At 35.1% G+C, this 14,646-nt stretch overlaps 2 protein-coding genes across 2 annotated transcripts; one reads left to right on the forward strand and one right to left on the reverse strand.

Moving 5' to 3' along the window:
- The first annotated feature begins 63 nt into the window (after positions 1-63).
- Positions 64-2,616, forward strand: LOC106757973 (glutathione S-transferase L3). The gene is made up of 10 exons (XM_014640843.2): positions 64-201; positions 319-393; positions 476-536; positions 934-1,020; positions 1,110-1,208; positions 1,293-1,395; positions 1,483-1,559; positions 1,746-1,853; positions 2,109-2,189; positions 2,313-2,616. Exons 1-10 carry the CDS (start codon positions 191-193, stop codon positions 2,322-2,324), a joined length of 714 nt encoding a protein of 237 aa, XP_014496329.1. The 5' UTR covers positions 64-190; the 3' UTR covers positions 2,325-2,616.
- A 6,191-nt stretch (positions 2,617-8,807) lies between these two features.
- On the reverse strand, positions 8,808-12,029 carry LOC106757969 (probable serine/threonine-protein kinase PBL7). Its single transcript, XM_014640840.2, has 5 exons — positions 11,546-12,029; positions 10,584-10,774; positions 10,189-10,378; positions 9,704-10,095; positions 8,808-9,409 (listed from the first exon to the last, which is right to left on the reverse strand). Exons 1-5 carry the CDS (start codon positions 11,643-11,645, stop codon positions 9,143-9,145), a joined length of 1,140 nt encoding a protein of 379 aa, XP_014496326.1. The 5' UTR covers positions 11,646-12,029; the 3' UTR covers positions 8,808-9,142.
- Between the last annotated feature and the right edge of the window lie 2,617 nt (positions 12,030-14,646).

Below are 14,646 nucleotides of genomic sequence, written 5' to 3' on the forward strand. Positions count from 1 at the left end.
GTGTCAGAGTTTTCTAGAAGCTGGGAGTGACAGGTGATAGTGGGAAAGCAAAACATTGATGACTGCAAGCCGTTCCTTTACTTGATGTGGTCCTATAAAATGCAAACACACTCCAATTGAACCTGGACGCCATTCTGTACAAATTTTCTTTCTTTGCCCAAACTTTGCAAGCAAAAATCACAAAACATCCATGGCAACTGTGTAAGTTACTTCTTCATTCATTCTCCATCGCATGAGATCTGTTCATGAATTATGATATGCAATTACTTTTAATTTGAAAACGATTCCGATTAACTGTTTCTCCTCTTCCTCATTCAGCGGCGTGGAAGAAGCTCGTATTCCCCCGCTAACTTCCGCTTCCGAGCCACCTCCTCTTTTCGACGGAACCACCAGGTTCTTCTTCTTATTCTTCTTCTTCCGTATTTTTGTGCTGATTATTATATTTTTTTAATATTTGTTTTGAATTTTGTTATAGGTTGTATATCAGTTATATTTGTCCCTATGCGCAGCGTGTTTGGATCGCTCGGAACTACAAGGTCTCTCTCCCTTTCCTCTTTTTGAAATGATCTCAACTTCGTTTTAATTAATCTATTACTGCTATTATCTTTGTTATTTAATTTACAAGTGAATACCTTCATTTGTCCTTTCTCTAAAATGTTATACATGATAAAAGATGAAGATTTCAAAAATAACAAAATACAAAGTACCACCGCCTTCATCTTGCTTAAATCATTAAACATCGAGAGGACACATTTTATGTAGAACTAATATTCTGATGTTTCAGATATTACTTTGGCCACTGGGATTGTCTTATGCGATTTTTGGTTCTACTTTAGAGGATAATTTTAAATTTACTCTTTAATTCATGGTATTCTGTGAGCCATAGGTCGTTTTCTCTCAAGATTGGTGATTGATTTGGGTTTACTCATGCAGGGACTACAGGACAAGATCGAACTGGTTCCTATTGATCTTCAAAACAGACCTGCCTGGTATAAGGAGAAAGTCTACCCAGAAAACAAGGTGTTTGTTTAACTTGCTTATTGAATGAGGAAAATTTTTTAGTCCATGATGGAGTGTTCAATTGTGATTTTTTTTTTCTGATGTTATAGGTGCCATCATTGGAGCACAATGGGAAGGTCTTGGGAGAAAGTCTCGATTTGGTCAAATACGTAGATGTCAACTTCGAAGGTCCATCTCTGGTTCCCAGTGTAAGAACTGTATATTCTTTTCTCACTTTGCATTTCAATTTATGGTTTAGTGGGGAGTTGTCCTGAGAAGATTTTTTTTTTCAGGATCCTGCCAAGAAAGAATTTGGTGAGCAGTTGATTTCTTATGTTGATACTTTCACCAAAGAGCTGTATTCTGCATTGAAAGGAGATCCAATACAACAAGCCAGTAAGCACGGTTTTGGGTTTATAAGTAGAGGAAAGTATTGTTTGAGTCCGTATGAAATTAATTTTCAGAATTGGGTATTTTAACCAGGTCCTGCTTTTGATTACTTGGAGAATTCTCTTGGTAAATTTGATGATGGGCCATTTTTTCTTGGTCAATTTAGCTGGGTAAGTTGAAATCAATAGTCTTGAAAATGTTCCTTTTCAATTGACTGAATTATCCATCTGCAATAAATTCTAGAAAAAAAGCACATAATGATGTAATGGAACAAAGTATTATATTAGTCAAGGCTCAAGTGTAAATAAAGTATAATATATTCTCCGATATGACCTGTAAATGCTTGTGATGGTCAGGTGGATATTGCCTATGTTCCATTTGTTGAAAGATTCCAGCTTGTCTTTTTCGAGGTGTTCAAACATGACATAACTGAAGGAAGACCTAAACTTGCAGCGTGGATTGAGGTACAGTAGAAACAGTTCTATGTAAATTATTTTCCAGTTCCAAAGAATATGTACCGCTTTATATTCTTTTTATGTTAATGGATTGTTTCCTACCATAATCACAATCTGTTCTTGAAGAGAACTTCTATGCTTTGTAACAAGTGGAAACAGAATGGTCCATCTTTTCATGCCTTTAAAAGGGAGCCTCAAGACCAACTGAATCAAACTTACTGGTTACAGAAGATATATTCATTTGTGCAAATGTTTCTTTTGCAGGAAGTGAACAAGATTAATGCGTATACACAAACAAGAGGCGATCCTAAGGATATTGTTGATCTTTTCAAGAAACGGTTTTTGGTACTGTAAACAACATTCACACTCCTTTCAAGATTGAGTTTTTGGCATAACTGTTGTTGATTTCTGCAATTCTTCCTATTCAATTTGCTACTGTGTTGAACTTCCTAATTTTGTGCCCTGCAGGTTCAACAGTAAAAGCCAGAACAGAGAGTTATCATCTAAGATGTAGATTATTGGCAATAAAGTGTTATGTGTGTTTGGGACACGTCTTTTGTTTGCTAGAGTCGATAATAAGCTGTAATAAGCATTGGTTTGGCTGCTAGAGTTGCTGCAAGAAATTAGATTTCAAGATTTGGGTGATGTATATGTAGCAGCTTGGCTGGTGTTTGAGTGGGTGCATTCAATACTAAGTGGCATGGAATTATCCTATGATTATTATGTTTGGATATGTAATTTCCTAATAAATTAATTGTCTTTTTTATACTCTCCCGATGGTGAATTCTGTCCTTATGCAGATTTATTTGAAGTAATATATAAACTTCCCATCTAAAATATAAATATAAAAAAAGTTATTAAAAGAACAGCATGGTGAACTAACGGAAATTAGAAACGGAAATAGTAATATTTTAAGATAATAGTATGGTAGTATAATTTGAAAATTACAATACCTTATTTATGCTTAAATAAATAGGAAGTTTAATTTCTATTATTTATTACCATTATTTAATTTAAAGTTATGGTTAGCCCGAGAACTTTTTCATGCACGATTATGTTTGTATGGAAATGTTGTTGACAAATTTGCATTTTTATTTGCACATACCCTCTCAAGTAGATTGGTTCTTTAATTGTTTTTTCATCTGTTATATATATATATATATATATATATATATATATATATTTGTTTAGCTATATATATATATATATATATATATATATATATATTTGTTTAGCTGTTTATAATATATGTAGTAAGCTTAATCATCACATGATTATATTTTTTCGTCTACTTCTTCATATTTTAATTCTCAAACATATTTTATAATACTGCCAATTTCATACTTCAATTCTTTCTGTTTATAATATATGTAAAACACCTATCCTCTCTTTCCTTTCCAAAGTTGTAACTGTTTTCAGTAATTTTCTTTTTTCAAATAATTATGTCAATAGTTTACAAATATTTAGATTATTATTTGACGGAAATAAAAAAACAGAGACAAAGAAGAGAGAAAAGAGACAAAGATGCAAAAGAAACTCACTGTTGTGTTTTGCCTTAATATATATATATATATATATATATATATATATATATATATATATATATATATAAAAGATGACCTAACAGAACAAGAGAAAAAACAAAAAAAATCCTATATAGAGTACTATTGTCTGGTATATTCCTCTGTTATGTCATTTTCTGTTTTGCTTTGTTGGGCCAAATTGGGTGGTGCTTCTATTAGCCCCCCCACAAGCTGGAGGTAGGAAAATGTCAACTAGCGCCAGCTTGGAAAGATTAGAATGAAAGAGTCTAGGTGGGAGAGCTTTGGTAAATATGTCAGCCAATTGATTTGAGGAGGAAACTGGCAGTAAGTGCATTAACCCTGGTTGAGATTTTTCACGAACTAAATGACAATCAATATCCAAATGTTTTGTCCGTTCATGAAAGAAGGGATTGGCAGCAATGTGAAAAGCACTTTGGTTATCACAAAATAAAACAGCAGATTTAGAACAAGTGACTTGAAGATCTTTAAACAAATAAGACAACCATTGGAGTTCACATGTAGTGGAGGCAAGAGCACGATACTCAGCCTCAGAAGAAGAGCAAGAAACAGTGCTTTGTTTCTTGGTCTTCCATAAGATTAAGGAATGTCTAAGAAAGAAGCAGTAACCAGTGATAGATCGCCGAGAATTGACACAAGTGGCCCAATCGGCATCACTAAAACCAGATATTTGTAGGGGAGAATCTCTACGAAAAAGAAGACCTTTGCCTGGACAACTTTTGAGATAAGATAAAACTTTCATGGCAGCACGGTGGTGAGCTTGAGTAGGATGAGCCATGAATTGGCTAAGTTGTTGTGTGGCATATACAATGTCTGGANGTGTAGTAGTAAGATATAACAGTCTTCCAACCAAACGCCGATAGGACAAGGGATCTGCCAAGAGGGGGCTAGAGTCCTGATGGAGGCGAAGAGAACTATCCATTGGAGTAGAGGAAGGTTTACAANCGAGCATGCCAACATCTGTGAGCAAATCAATACAATATTTGCGTTGACAGAGGGAAATCCCTCTTTCTGAATGAGCTACCACCAAGCCCAAAAAATATTTTAAAATCCCAAAGATCCTTGATGTGAAAATTGGAGTGAAGAACATGTTTAATATGAGCCATTTCAACGGGTGAATTTCCAGTCAACACAATATCATCAACANATATAATCATAGCAGTAATGTCAGGACCAGAAACTTTAATGAACAAACTATGATCAGCTTGGGCTTGAATATAACCACAAGAGAGAAGCAAAAGAGAAANCTTTTCATACCATTTGCGACTAGCTTGCTTGAGACCATACAAAGATTTCTTTAATTTGCAACATTTAGAGGGATCATAAGAGCCTAATCCAGGGGGAATGGACATGTACACATCTTCAGTGAGATCCCCATGGAGGAACNCGTTGCTCACATCTAATTGTTGAAGTTGCCAACGATTAATGGATGCAAGAGCAAGAATAACCCGAATGGTTGCCATTTTCACAACAGGAGAAAAAGTTTCAAAGTAGTCGATTCCTTCAATTTGTGCAAAACCCTTGGCGACTAANCNCGCTTTGTAACGTTCCNCANAGCCATCCGATNTTCGTTTGAGTCGGTAAACCCACTTACAACCGATGGGTTTGACATGGGGAGGCGTGTCCACAATATCCCAAGTTTTATTCAAGACCAAGGCATCAATATCAGCGTTCATGGCCTCAAGCCAGCAAGAATGGGAAATGACTTTATGATAATTGCGGGGTTCTTGCTCAGAAGAAAGATTCATTAAATAATGACGATGAGAGTCAGAAATTCGACAATAATTAATGACAGATTGAATTGGATACATGCACCTGGAAGATGATGGATTTGGCATTGTAGACAAAGAATTACACTGAAAATCGCGAAGGAAAGGAGGGGGATTACTGGGACGAGTGGAGCGGCGAAGGGGTGATGTAGGTGGTGTTGAAAGTTGTGTATTTGAAGATGATGGTAGATGGTTAGGTGATGGATTGGTTTGACTTGTGTCGGTTTGTGGTGTGGTGGTTGGGGATTGTGTAAAGGGTGGGTCATATTGAGATCTATGAGTAGGAGGTGAGAAGTTAGGTGAACCCTGAGAAATAAATGGATTGTGTGAATGTTGGGCCGAGTGGGGCTGATGATGCTCAAGGTATGGATCTATGAGAGGAGTAGAAATAGTGATGTGAGTAACAATGGTGTTTGAACTTGAATTTGGTGTGAAAGGAAAATTAAATTCAGAGAAGGAAACATCTCTTGATATAAAGATAGTTTTAGAATTCAAATAAAAAATAACATATCCCTTAGTTCCAGTTTGAAAACCAAGAAAGACTCTCTCACGAGAACGGGCATCAAACTTTTGACGTGGAGTGTGTGTGGAAGTGTAACATAAACAACCAAAAATTTTAAGCATGGAAAAATCAGGTGTTTGTTTGTGTAAAAGCTCATAGGGGCACATGTTTTGAATGACAGGAGAGGGAACACGGTTAATTAAATAAACAACATGTTTAACTGCATAAGACCAAAAATGTTTGGGAAGATGAGATTGAAACATAAGTGCACGAGCAACATTAAGAATATGCTGATGTTTTCTTTCAATTTTGCCATTTTGTTGGGGAGTGTAAACACAACTAGTTTGATGAAGGATGCCTTTAGATGCTAAGAAGTCTTTAAGAAAAAACTCTGGACCATTATCCGTGCGTATGCATTTGATTTTTGTGTCAAATTGATTTTCAGCAAAGGCAATGAAATTTTGGACATGAGTTTTTACCTCAGCTTTAGATTTTAATAAAACAATCCAAGTGAAACGGCTGTAATCATCAAGAATGGTTAAAAAATACTTGTGACCATGAAAAGAAGGGTAGAAAAGGGACCCTAAATGTCCATATGAATTAGAGCAAAAGCATTTGAAGCCCTACTCGTGCTAGAGGTATAAGACAATTTTCTTTGTTTTGAAAGATGACAAATATGACCATTTTCATTAACATGTTTTGGAATAAAGGGATATTTATTATGCAAGTCATTGAGACGTTTTCCAGAAAGGTGGCCAAGCCTAAAGTGCCATAGGTTGGTTGAGGATAAAGATGGGGTAACAATATTGTTGGCACAGGAAATAGGGTTTTCTCCTTCCTTTTTGTTTTCTAGATAGTAAAGACCTTTTGTCAATTTAGCCAAACCAATCATCTGACACGTGTCCATCTCCTGTATTTGACAAGAATCATCAAAAAAAGTGAGTATTTGAGAGAGGAAACTAATTTTGATATAGAAAGAAGATTGAAGTTAAACTCCGGTACATATAGTACATCATGGATTATGAATTTTGGGGAAATTTGGACAGTACCAGAAAAATAGGATTTGACAACGGTACCATTGGGTAAATATATATCAACAGGTTTTATTTTTGAATAATTTTGGAAAAAGATGTAAAGAGGAAGCAATGTGATCTGTTGCACCAGAGTCTATGATCCACGAGACGGTGAGTAATGATGGTGAGGGTGTGTGTTTACTGGAGTTAAGAATGTGTGTGATGGTGCAAAAAATGAAAGAAATACCAAGAGAATCAGAAATTGGGCCTGTTGTTTGATAGGAGAAGAATTAGTATTTGAGTATTGGACATTAACACTTGGGCCCACGTCATTTAAGGAAGAGTGTGGTTGCTGCAGAAGATCCATGACATGCTGATATTGAGTCTGGGTTAGAGTAAACCTTGATTCATGTGGGGTTGCCGCCGTTGTCACCTGTGAGCCATCAAGGGATGCATTTTTGACGATACTGTTAACAAAGGAGGAAGAGCCAATGTCATTGTGACCATTGCCGCCGTTGAAGCGTGGTCTACCGGGATAACGAGGGTGACCGGGAGGATACCCATGCTTGCTATAACACACATCGATGGTGTGGCCAGTTCGTTTGCAGTAGGAACAATATTTATTTGAGTTTTGCTTGAAACTTCCTTTTGGAGAAGGACCGCCACTATGACTCCTGTTATGGGAGGAGGAACCAACGACATTGATGAACGGATTGACGCCCTCAATGTTTGTTGATGACATTGATGGGATATGTTGGCGCTCCTGCTGGATAACCATGGAGAAAACACGATTGATGGAAGGAAGAGGATCCATAAGCAAGATCTGGGAGCGCACAACTGAAAATCGCTCATCCAAACCCTTTAGGAAGCGTATAATAAGATCTTGTTGATGATATGTCTTGGCGGAACAAGTGCAAACAGGAAATGGGCGAAAATTGTCTAGTTCGTCCCAAAGAGACTTGAGGACAGTATAATAATCAGAGATAGATTTCGAACCTTGGCGAAGGCTAAAGATTTCTTCCTAGAGCTCTGCTATGCGAAGCAAATCACCTTGGAAAAAACGTTCCCGAAGATCAGTCCAAATATCAATGGCACGATCAAAGAAGATAACACTCTGAGCAATTGAGGAAGACAAAGAGTTAAGGAGCCACGACATGATCAATGTATTGCAACGTTCCCAAGAATGGTACGAGATATCTGTAGGAGAAGGAACAGGTATGGAACCCATCAAAAAACCCATTTTATTTTTGGAAATCAAAGCCATTCTAAAAGAGCGAGACCAAGAATGGTAATTATTTTCTGTAAGAACAGGTGTAATAGAAACAGAACTAGGTCCTTCACTGGGATGAATATAGAAGGGACTGGAAGGAACAAGACTAGGGTCGGAAGCGGCACTAGAATTAGGATTGAATTCTTGAGCGTGACCTGTGCTGTTGGAATTCGTTTCAGTTATGATGAAAAAAAAAAAGCACAGAACTCCAAGAGGGAGCTCTAATACCATAAAAGAACAGAGACAAAGAAGAGAGAAAAGAGATAGAGATGCAAAGGAAATTCACTGTTGTGTTTTGCCTTTCACTGTTGGTAATATATATATACAAAAGATGACCTAACAGAACAAGAGAAAAAACAAAAAAAGTCCTATATAGAGTACTATTGTCTAGTATATTCCTCTGCTATGCCATGCCATTTTCTGTTTTGCTTTGTTGGGCCAAATTGGGTGGTGCTTCTATTAGGAAAGAAACAAAATCAAAAGCACTAAAATAACCACATTAAAAAATGAAAAACTATTATCATACCCTTATTTTCTTCTTCATCACAATTTCTTACATTTTTCTTAACTCATGATGTCACTTATAACACTTGTTGTTTTCTCCTTATTTTCTTTATATTCTCTCTTTGCTTCTCTCTACTCCCTTAAAGTTTCATCCTTTTAATAATGAAAAAATGATTGAGGAGGATGTCAGTTGCAAGGATTCAGCTCAGGTTCAAATTGGGCTACGAAAAAGATATTTAATGTTCAATTAAGCAACTGAAAAATGCAAAATGCATAAACATGGTCCTTGGGTAATATATACATTACCACAGAGCTTAATAAACTGTACAAGAAGACCAGCATAAAGAAGCAAAGGCAGGAAAATTGTCAAGATAAAAGGCACAGGAATTATGAATCCAGCAATTTGTCTTAAATAAAATTTTGGACAAAAGGAAAAAGGTGGAGCAATTATCTTAGCTCCAGACATAATAAATGGAAGTGGTTTTGAGTACAGGACTAGAACAGAATTCCAGAATTATGTTCTATTTTTGGAACTGTACTATGAACTGAAAGAACACCACCAAAGGACAACTGATATTAACATCTATAAACCTATACCTTATAGTTGAGAAACCCATTAAATAATATACTTGAATTTTTCTCCAGATTTTGTTGTATCCACCAAGCATGAGCTGCATATCATAGCCCCCTCCTGGTTCTAGGAGGGGTACCCGGAGCAAGGCGTGAGTTTTGGACTGTGTGTGTATTGGGATCATATTTTTGTGAAGCAAGGTAAGACAAAGCTGTTACAACATCAGCTATGACTGGACGCATGTTAGCCTGCTCCTGAACACACATTGCTGCAACAGCAAGGGCCTGGTATAGTCCTCGCGGAGGATATTGACCTTGGAGTGTTGGATCAGCCATTTGAGAAAACTTTCTTCTATCCCTAAACAAGGGTCTAGCCTGCATTTAAATCAGAATATTCCATCCAAAGTTATGACTCAAATATTCTAATTTCACCATGAGATGTGCAAAAGCCAGTTCAATCTGAGATATGCAACTAAAAAGTTTCACAACTGTAAAACAAATATCATCTTGAAGAGACTTTTCCTTCACAAGGACATTTTCTTTATGCCATTCACCCTGGCTACTTTTAAGTTTAAATGAAAATATACTTAAAGATGTTTATGACACTCAACCAAAAGCCTTTTCACACAGCCAACCTTAGGAGATGAGATAACTGTAGGAGTGTCTTACCCATGCAACAAGATTCTGCTCTCCTGCAGATTTTGAATTGTCAATTGCTTTCCTTCCTGTAATTATTTCCAGAAGAACTACACCAAAGCTATAAACATCTGATTTCAGAGTCAGTTGACCAGTCATGGCATACTCTGGAGCACAATATCCATAAGTTCCCATAACTCTTGTTGATACATGTGTGTTCTCCCCAACTGGGCCGAGCTTAGCCAAACCAAAATCAGATAACTTTGGCTGATACCCTTCACCAAGCAAAATGTTAGAGCACTTTAAATCACGGTAAATGACAGGAGGATTAGCTTTGTCGTGTAGATATTCCAATCCCTTGGCTGCACCAGCAGCTATTCTCATTCGGGTGTTCCAATCTAGTCGTTTCTTGCCAAGTGGAATGTCTACAAATCAAACATATATGATCAATAACAACATGAAGATGATATTCAATTTAACAAAATGGGGAAAAACTTGCATAGTTGGAATACAAATACCATGCAAGTGGTCTTCCAAGGATCCTAACGGCATATATTCATAAACTAGAAGCCTTTGATCTCCATCAGCACAATAACCAATAAGGTTGACAAGGTTTGGATGATGAAGTAGACTTAACATCAGCACTTCAACAAGGAATTCCCTATTTCCTTGGAGCCCATTTCGGTCAAGTTGCTTAATGGCAACAACCTATATTCAAAAGAATTAAGGATGAAGCTTGTTAGAAACTGCTACACAAAATGTATGCAGAGTTTCATGTCAGCAAAACTTAATCTATTGTTCTGGCTGTCAGAAGATATATCTGTGCAGATGAAGAACATTGACATGAGGAAGAACACTCCAATTCTCAACAACTCTCTCCTATTTTTCATAAACAAATAGAAAACAGATTCACCTGATTGATACTTTCCAGACGCCCTTTGTACACTCTACCAAAGCCTCCCTCTCCCAGAAGACACTCAGCTCTAAAATTTCTAGTTGCAGTTGCCAACTCCCGGAATGAGAATGTCTGTGCTGCAATGTGATCAGGGTTCCCATTTTTAGATGTATCTTTTGAATTTGTGGATGTATTTCTCTTCAACTTTCCTGCATTCAAGTGACAAGAAAAATATTTAAGGGAAGAAGCACAAGCTACAGCAGGGTTATATCTGACTTCAAAAAACCATCACATGTTAATGCAATCTCATGGAATCACAAACTGATTCTGCATGCATTATGCATCATTTTCAATTTACCATCAACATTACAAAATCAAACTTGCTATATATACTTTGTAACTGATGACATCACCAAACTCAAAGAAAACAAGTCTAGTATTGTTCAGAAAATTAACAAGATAATTTCAGGTACATGGAATATTATAGACTGAAACTTGGTGCAGTAGTACACCATCAAGAAAATGTATCCAAGACAGTAAGAAAAAACATTCTTACACGACTCAACACAGAGATCAAAATGCTAACTCATATTCTACAAATCCAAAACCAAATCACACTCACACTAAAGGCTTTGGTTACGATATATATAACTGAAAACAACATATTACTAGATCGTACGTTTGCAGCTTCCACCCCTCCTACTCTCAAAATCATTCGTTTTGCTATTAAATAAAAAGATTGCAATCATTGACCACGTCAAATCCCAGCTACCTATACTCATAAACTCTAAACATCAAGAACACGCCCTCAAATTTTATTTATTGATAACCCCAAGTAAAACAAGAGACAAATTTGTGCAAGAAACAAGTGTCTAACCCCAGAAACTACCTTAATTAAGTGAAAGAACAATTGTCTCCAACAGGGTCTCACTATCATACTTCAATTTTCTCCCTTTTTTCCAGTATAGAAAGAAAAGTACCTGGGGTGGCTTTGATCTGACCAACCAGACTGTCCTGAACTTCCATCTTATCAATCTTGTTCTTAGTGCCTGAATATCCAGAACAGGGAATCCAACCCATGTTTGTTTCCCCTTCAATGAAGGCAGCACCGTGATCAGAAAGAAAAAGAAACCGCAAATCACTCTCTCAGACCCGACCCGACCAGACCACCACACGGTTCTCGGGCAGCCAACTGCAACAAAAACAACTTAGAAAACAGCCTTTGTTCTTTCTCTCTCTATGTTTACTTTTATCATGTGTCTGTGTCTTGTGTTCTATATTTTTCTGTTTTTATATTTGGCTAGTGTTTTAGTTTGAGTTCATTAATTTATTCCTTGCCTTCTCTTTTGGTCGGAAAAACACCATGATTGGTTCAAATGCGCCTCACTGGATCACCTCCAAAATCAACTCCAAAACCAATCTCATAAAAAAAATTATATATGTTTCCCCTTTTTGTCTAAACATAAAATAATTGCTTTGATATTAAGTTAATTTCTGTCATGCTTGGCACTTCTATTTGCCCTCCATACACTGCTTAAGATCTACAACAAGAATCTATAAAATTAGATGCTTTGTGCTTTTGTTGGAACAATTCCTACTTACCATTTTAATGAAAAAGCAATAATGTCCATTTAATTTCAACATGTGATGCAATTTAAGTCTAACTGAATGATAATGAAAATATAAGATTAGCTTGGTAAAAATTAAAAAAAAATGACAAAGTTATGAATTCAATTCTTTTTATATTTAAAAGATATATCATTTAAAAGAAAAATATATATAGATTCAACTCCTTTTCTAAAAAAACTATCATCAAACATTTAGGGATAAAAAAAATCTCAATGATGAAAATTTGGCCGCCCTCACAGTTCAACTTTAGGCACACAAATGAACAAGTGCTAACAGCTGTAGACCTTAATTAAAGACATTCCTATAATTATTACAAAATGGGGTTCATGCCATCACCTGAATTTAGCTTTCTCCATCACTCTTTTCTTTCATTCTATCCCTTTTGGTCAATAATGGAAGTAATTCATTGGAGGGAAACAAGATTTTGTTTTACCAAATGCCTTTTTTTTCCTTTTCAAAACCATATTCAAAAGGAAAATTAAGAGACTAGGCCAAGCCTGGATTCTTCTTTTTATCCTCTAACATTACTTTGCTTCATAATTCTCATTATTTCTATGCCAATCATTTTATTTTTCTACCTTTATTCTTCTTGTTTCACATTCATTCCATTCACGGAAAAAGTAGTGGAAGATAGTTACTGCCACATTTAATTCCCTTAGAAAAATAATGAAAATATTTCAGTATGGATAGAGACTTGCTCCTTAAAAAATCTATTACACGGAGACAGCTGGTAGGAAACCCTCTCTACCAAAGTGCCATCTGTTTTTGCAATGCAATCATATATACATATATAATAATATAGGTAAAACAGGAATAAATGATTACTAAAGAAATAACAAAAAATCATCATTATTTATTTTCAAACGTTTTTAGTTAATTATATATATATATATATATATAACTTTATAAATTTATGTAATATAAACTTAAAATTGTCATTATATATATTCAACATATTCAAAAAATTTTGTCTATTAATAAGAAACTAAAACCACATTTCACCTAAATGACAATATAATAAAAGTGTTTTTCAAATTCAAATAAAAAATCAACACAGAATAATAATCTAAAAAAGTCTTATAACTTCCATTTCCACCGATTTTTTATCTCTAACATAGATCCATATTTCAAAGTCAATCGGCTTTCGGTAGCTTAGACAACTCTTTCTTTTGCACGCCAAATATGATATTTTGTACATTTCTTCTTTAAGTATCCAACTTTATTAAAAAAAAAACATTTCTCACTCTATTGTTGTTTCTTTTGTGATGAACCTTTAGCAGTTTCATTCTTGGGATTTTCACTTTTCTTCCTTTTGCTCTTGTCTTTAAAGGTACTTGCTAAGAAAGTGTTTTCAGTCTTTTCTTACTTTAATCTCTCCTCTTCATGTACATAATATGAAATGATCTTATTAAGAAACATTTTCTCTCTCTCACAATTATATGATACCTTAAACTATCAAAACTATGAATTAAGAGAGATCAAAACTAAGTGTATAAGTAAGTCTTTTGACATCTTAAGTTTTAGCGCCTTATGTTTTGAAGCAATGTTGAACATTTCCATAATGAACTCTCTAACATTTCTTTTTTCTTGATACTTCATGAAAATCAAGCTATGAAGAAGCACACTTGTTTCGCCTTATCGCTTTTTGTAGAACGTTTTTCAATTTCAGCAAGAAAATCTTTTAACACTTGTAATTTCTTGAGATATTGCACCCCTAAAGACCTTTGGAATGTCGCACTTAATAATCATCAGACTCATGCAATTTGAGCCATCCCACTTCTCATAATCTTTCCTTTCATCATATGTACTTAAGCTTGTAAGAGAAAAAAATTTCTCAATCCTTAATGCAAGGTCAAGATCCATGCAACAAAGAACTATCTTTATGTTCTCGTTCTAGTCCTTAAAATTTGTTCCATTGAGGACAATAATTGTAGTTATATTCAGAATAAGAGAAACAAAGAAATTAAACTCAAATTATAAAATTAATAGTTATAAATATATTCAAATAATGATCTAACCATTAATATCAAGTCTTTAGACTGTAATATTAACTACTAGAGGTATTTTGGTGTAATGAACAAACACTAATAATAAAATTCTCCAATCACTAATGTATCTTTGAATTAATTTATCATTGAAAAGCAAAGCCTTATGATTATCACACATTTATCCTCATAGGTGTGTATGCAATACAACCAAATATTAATCCCTCTTTGGACTGCGCAATACTTATATAGATGTACATAAACACAAACATCTAACATTTTTCACAAATTATATACTCAAAAAACATCACTTTAGGGTCTTCTTGATTTAATTTGTTCAAAAAACTTAATTATTTATTTTATTTTATTTTCAAATTTAAATTATTTTATATTTATTTATCCTGATCATACAACCTAACACACATGTGATGGGTCCTGACCCAAACTAGAAACCCAAACTAGAAAGC

Source organism: Vigna radiata, chromosome 3 (genome assembly GCF_000741045.1).
Source record: "Vigna radiata var. radiata cultivar VC1973A chromosome 3, Vradiata_ver6, whole genome shotgun sequence".
Taxonomy (NCBI): domain Eukaryota; kingdom Viridiplantae; phylum Streptophyta; class Magnoliopsida; order Fabales; family Fabaceae; genus Vigna; species Vigna radiata.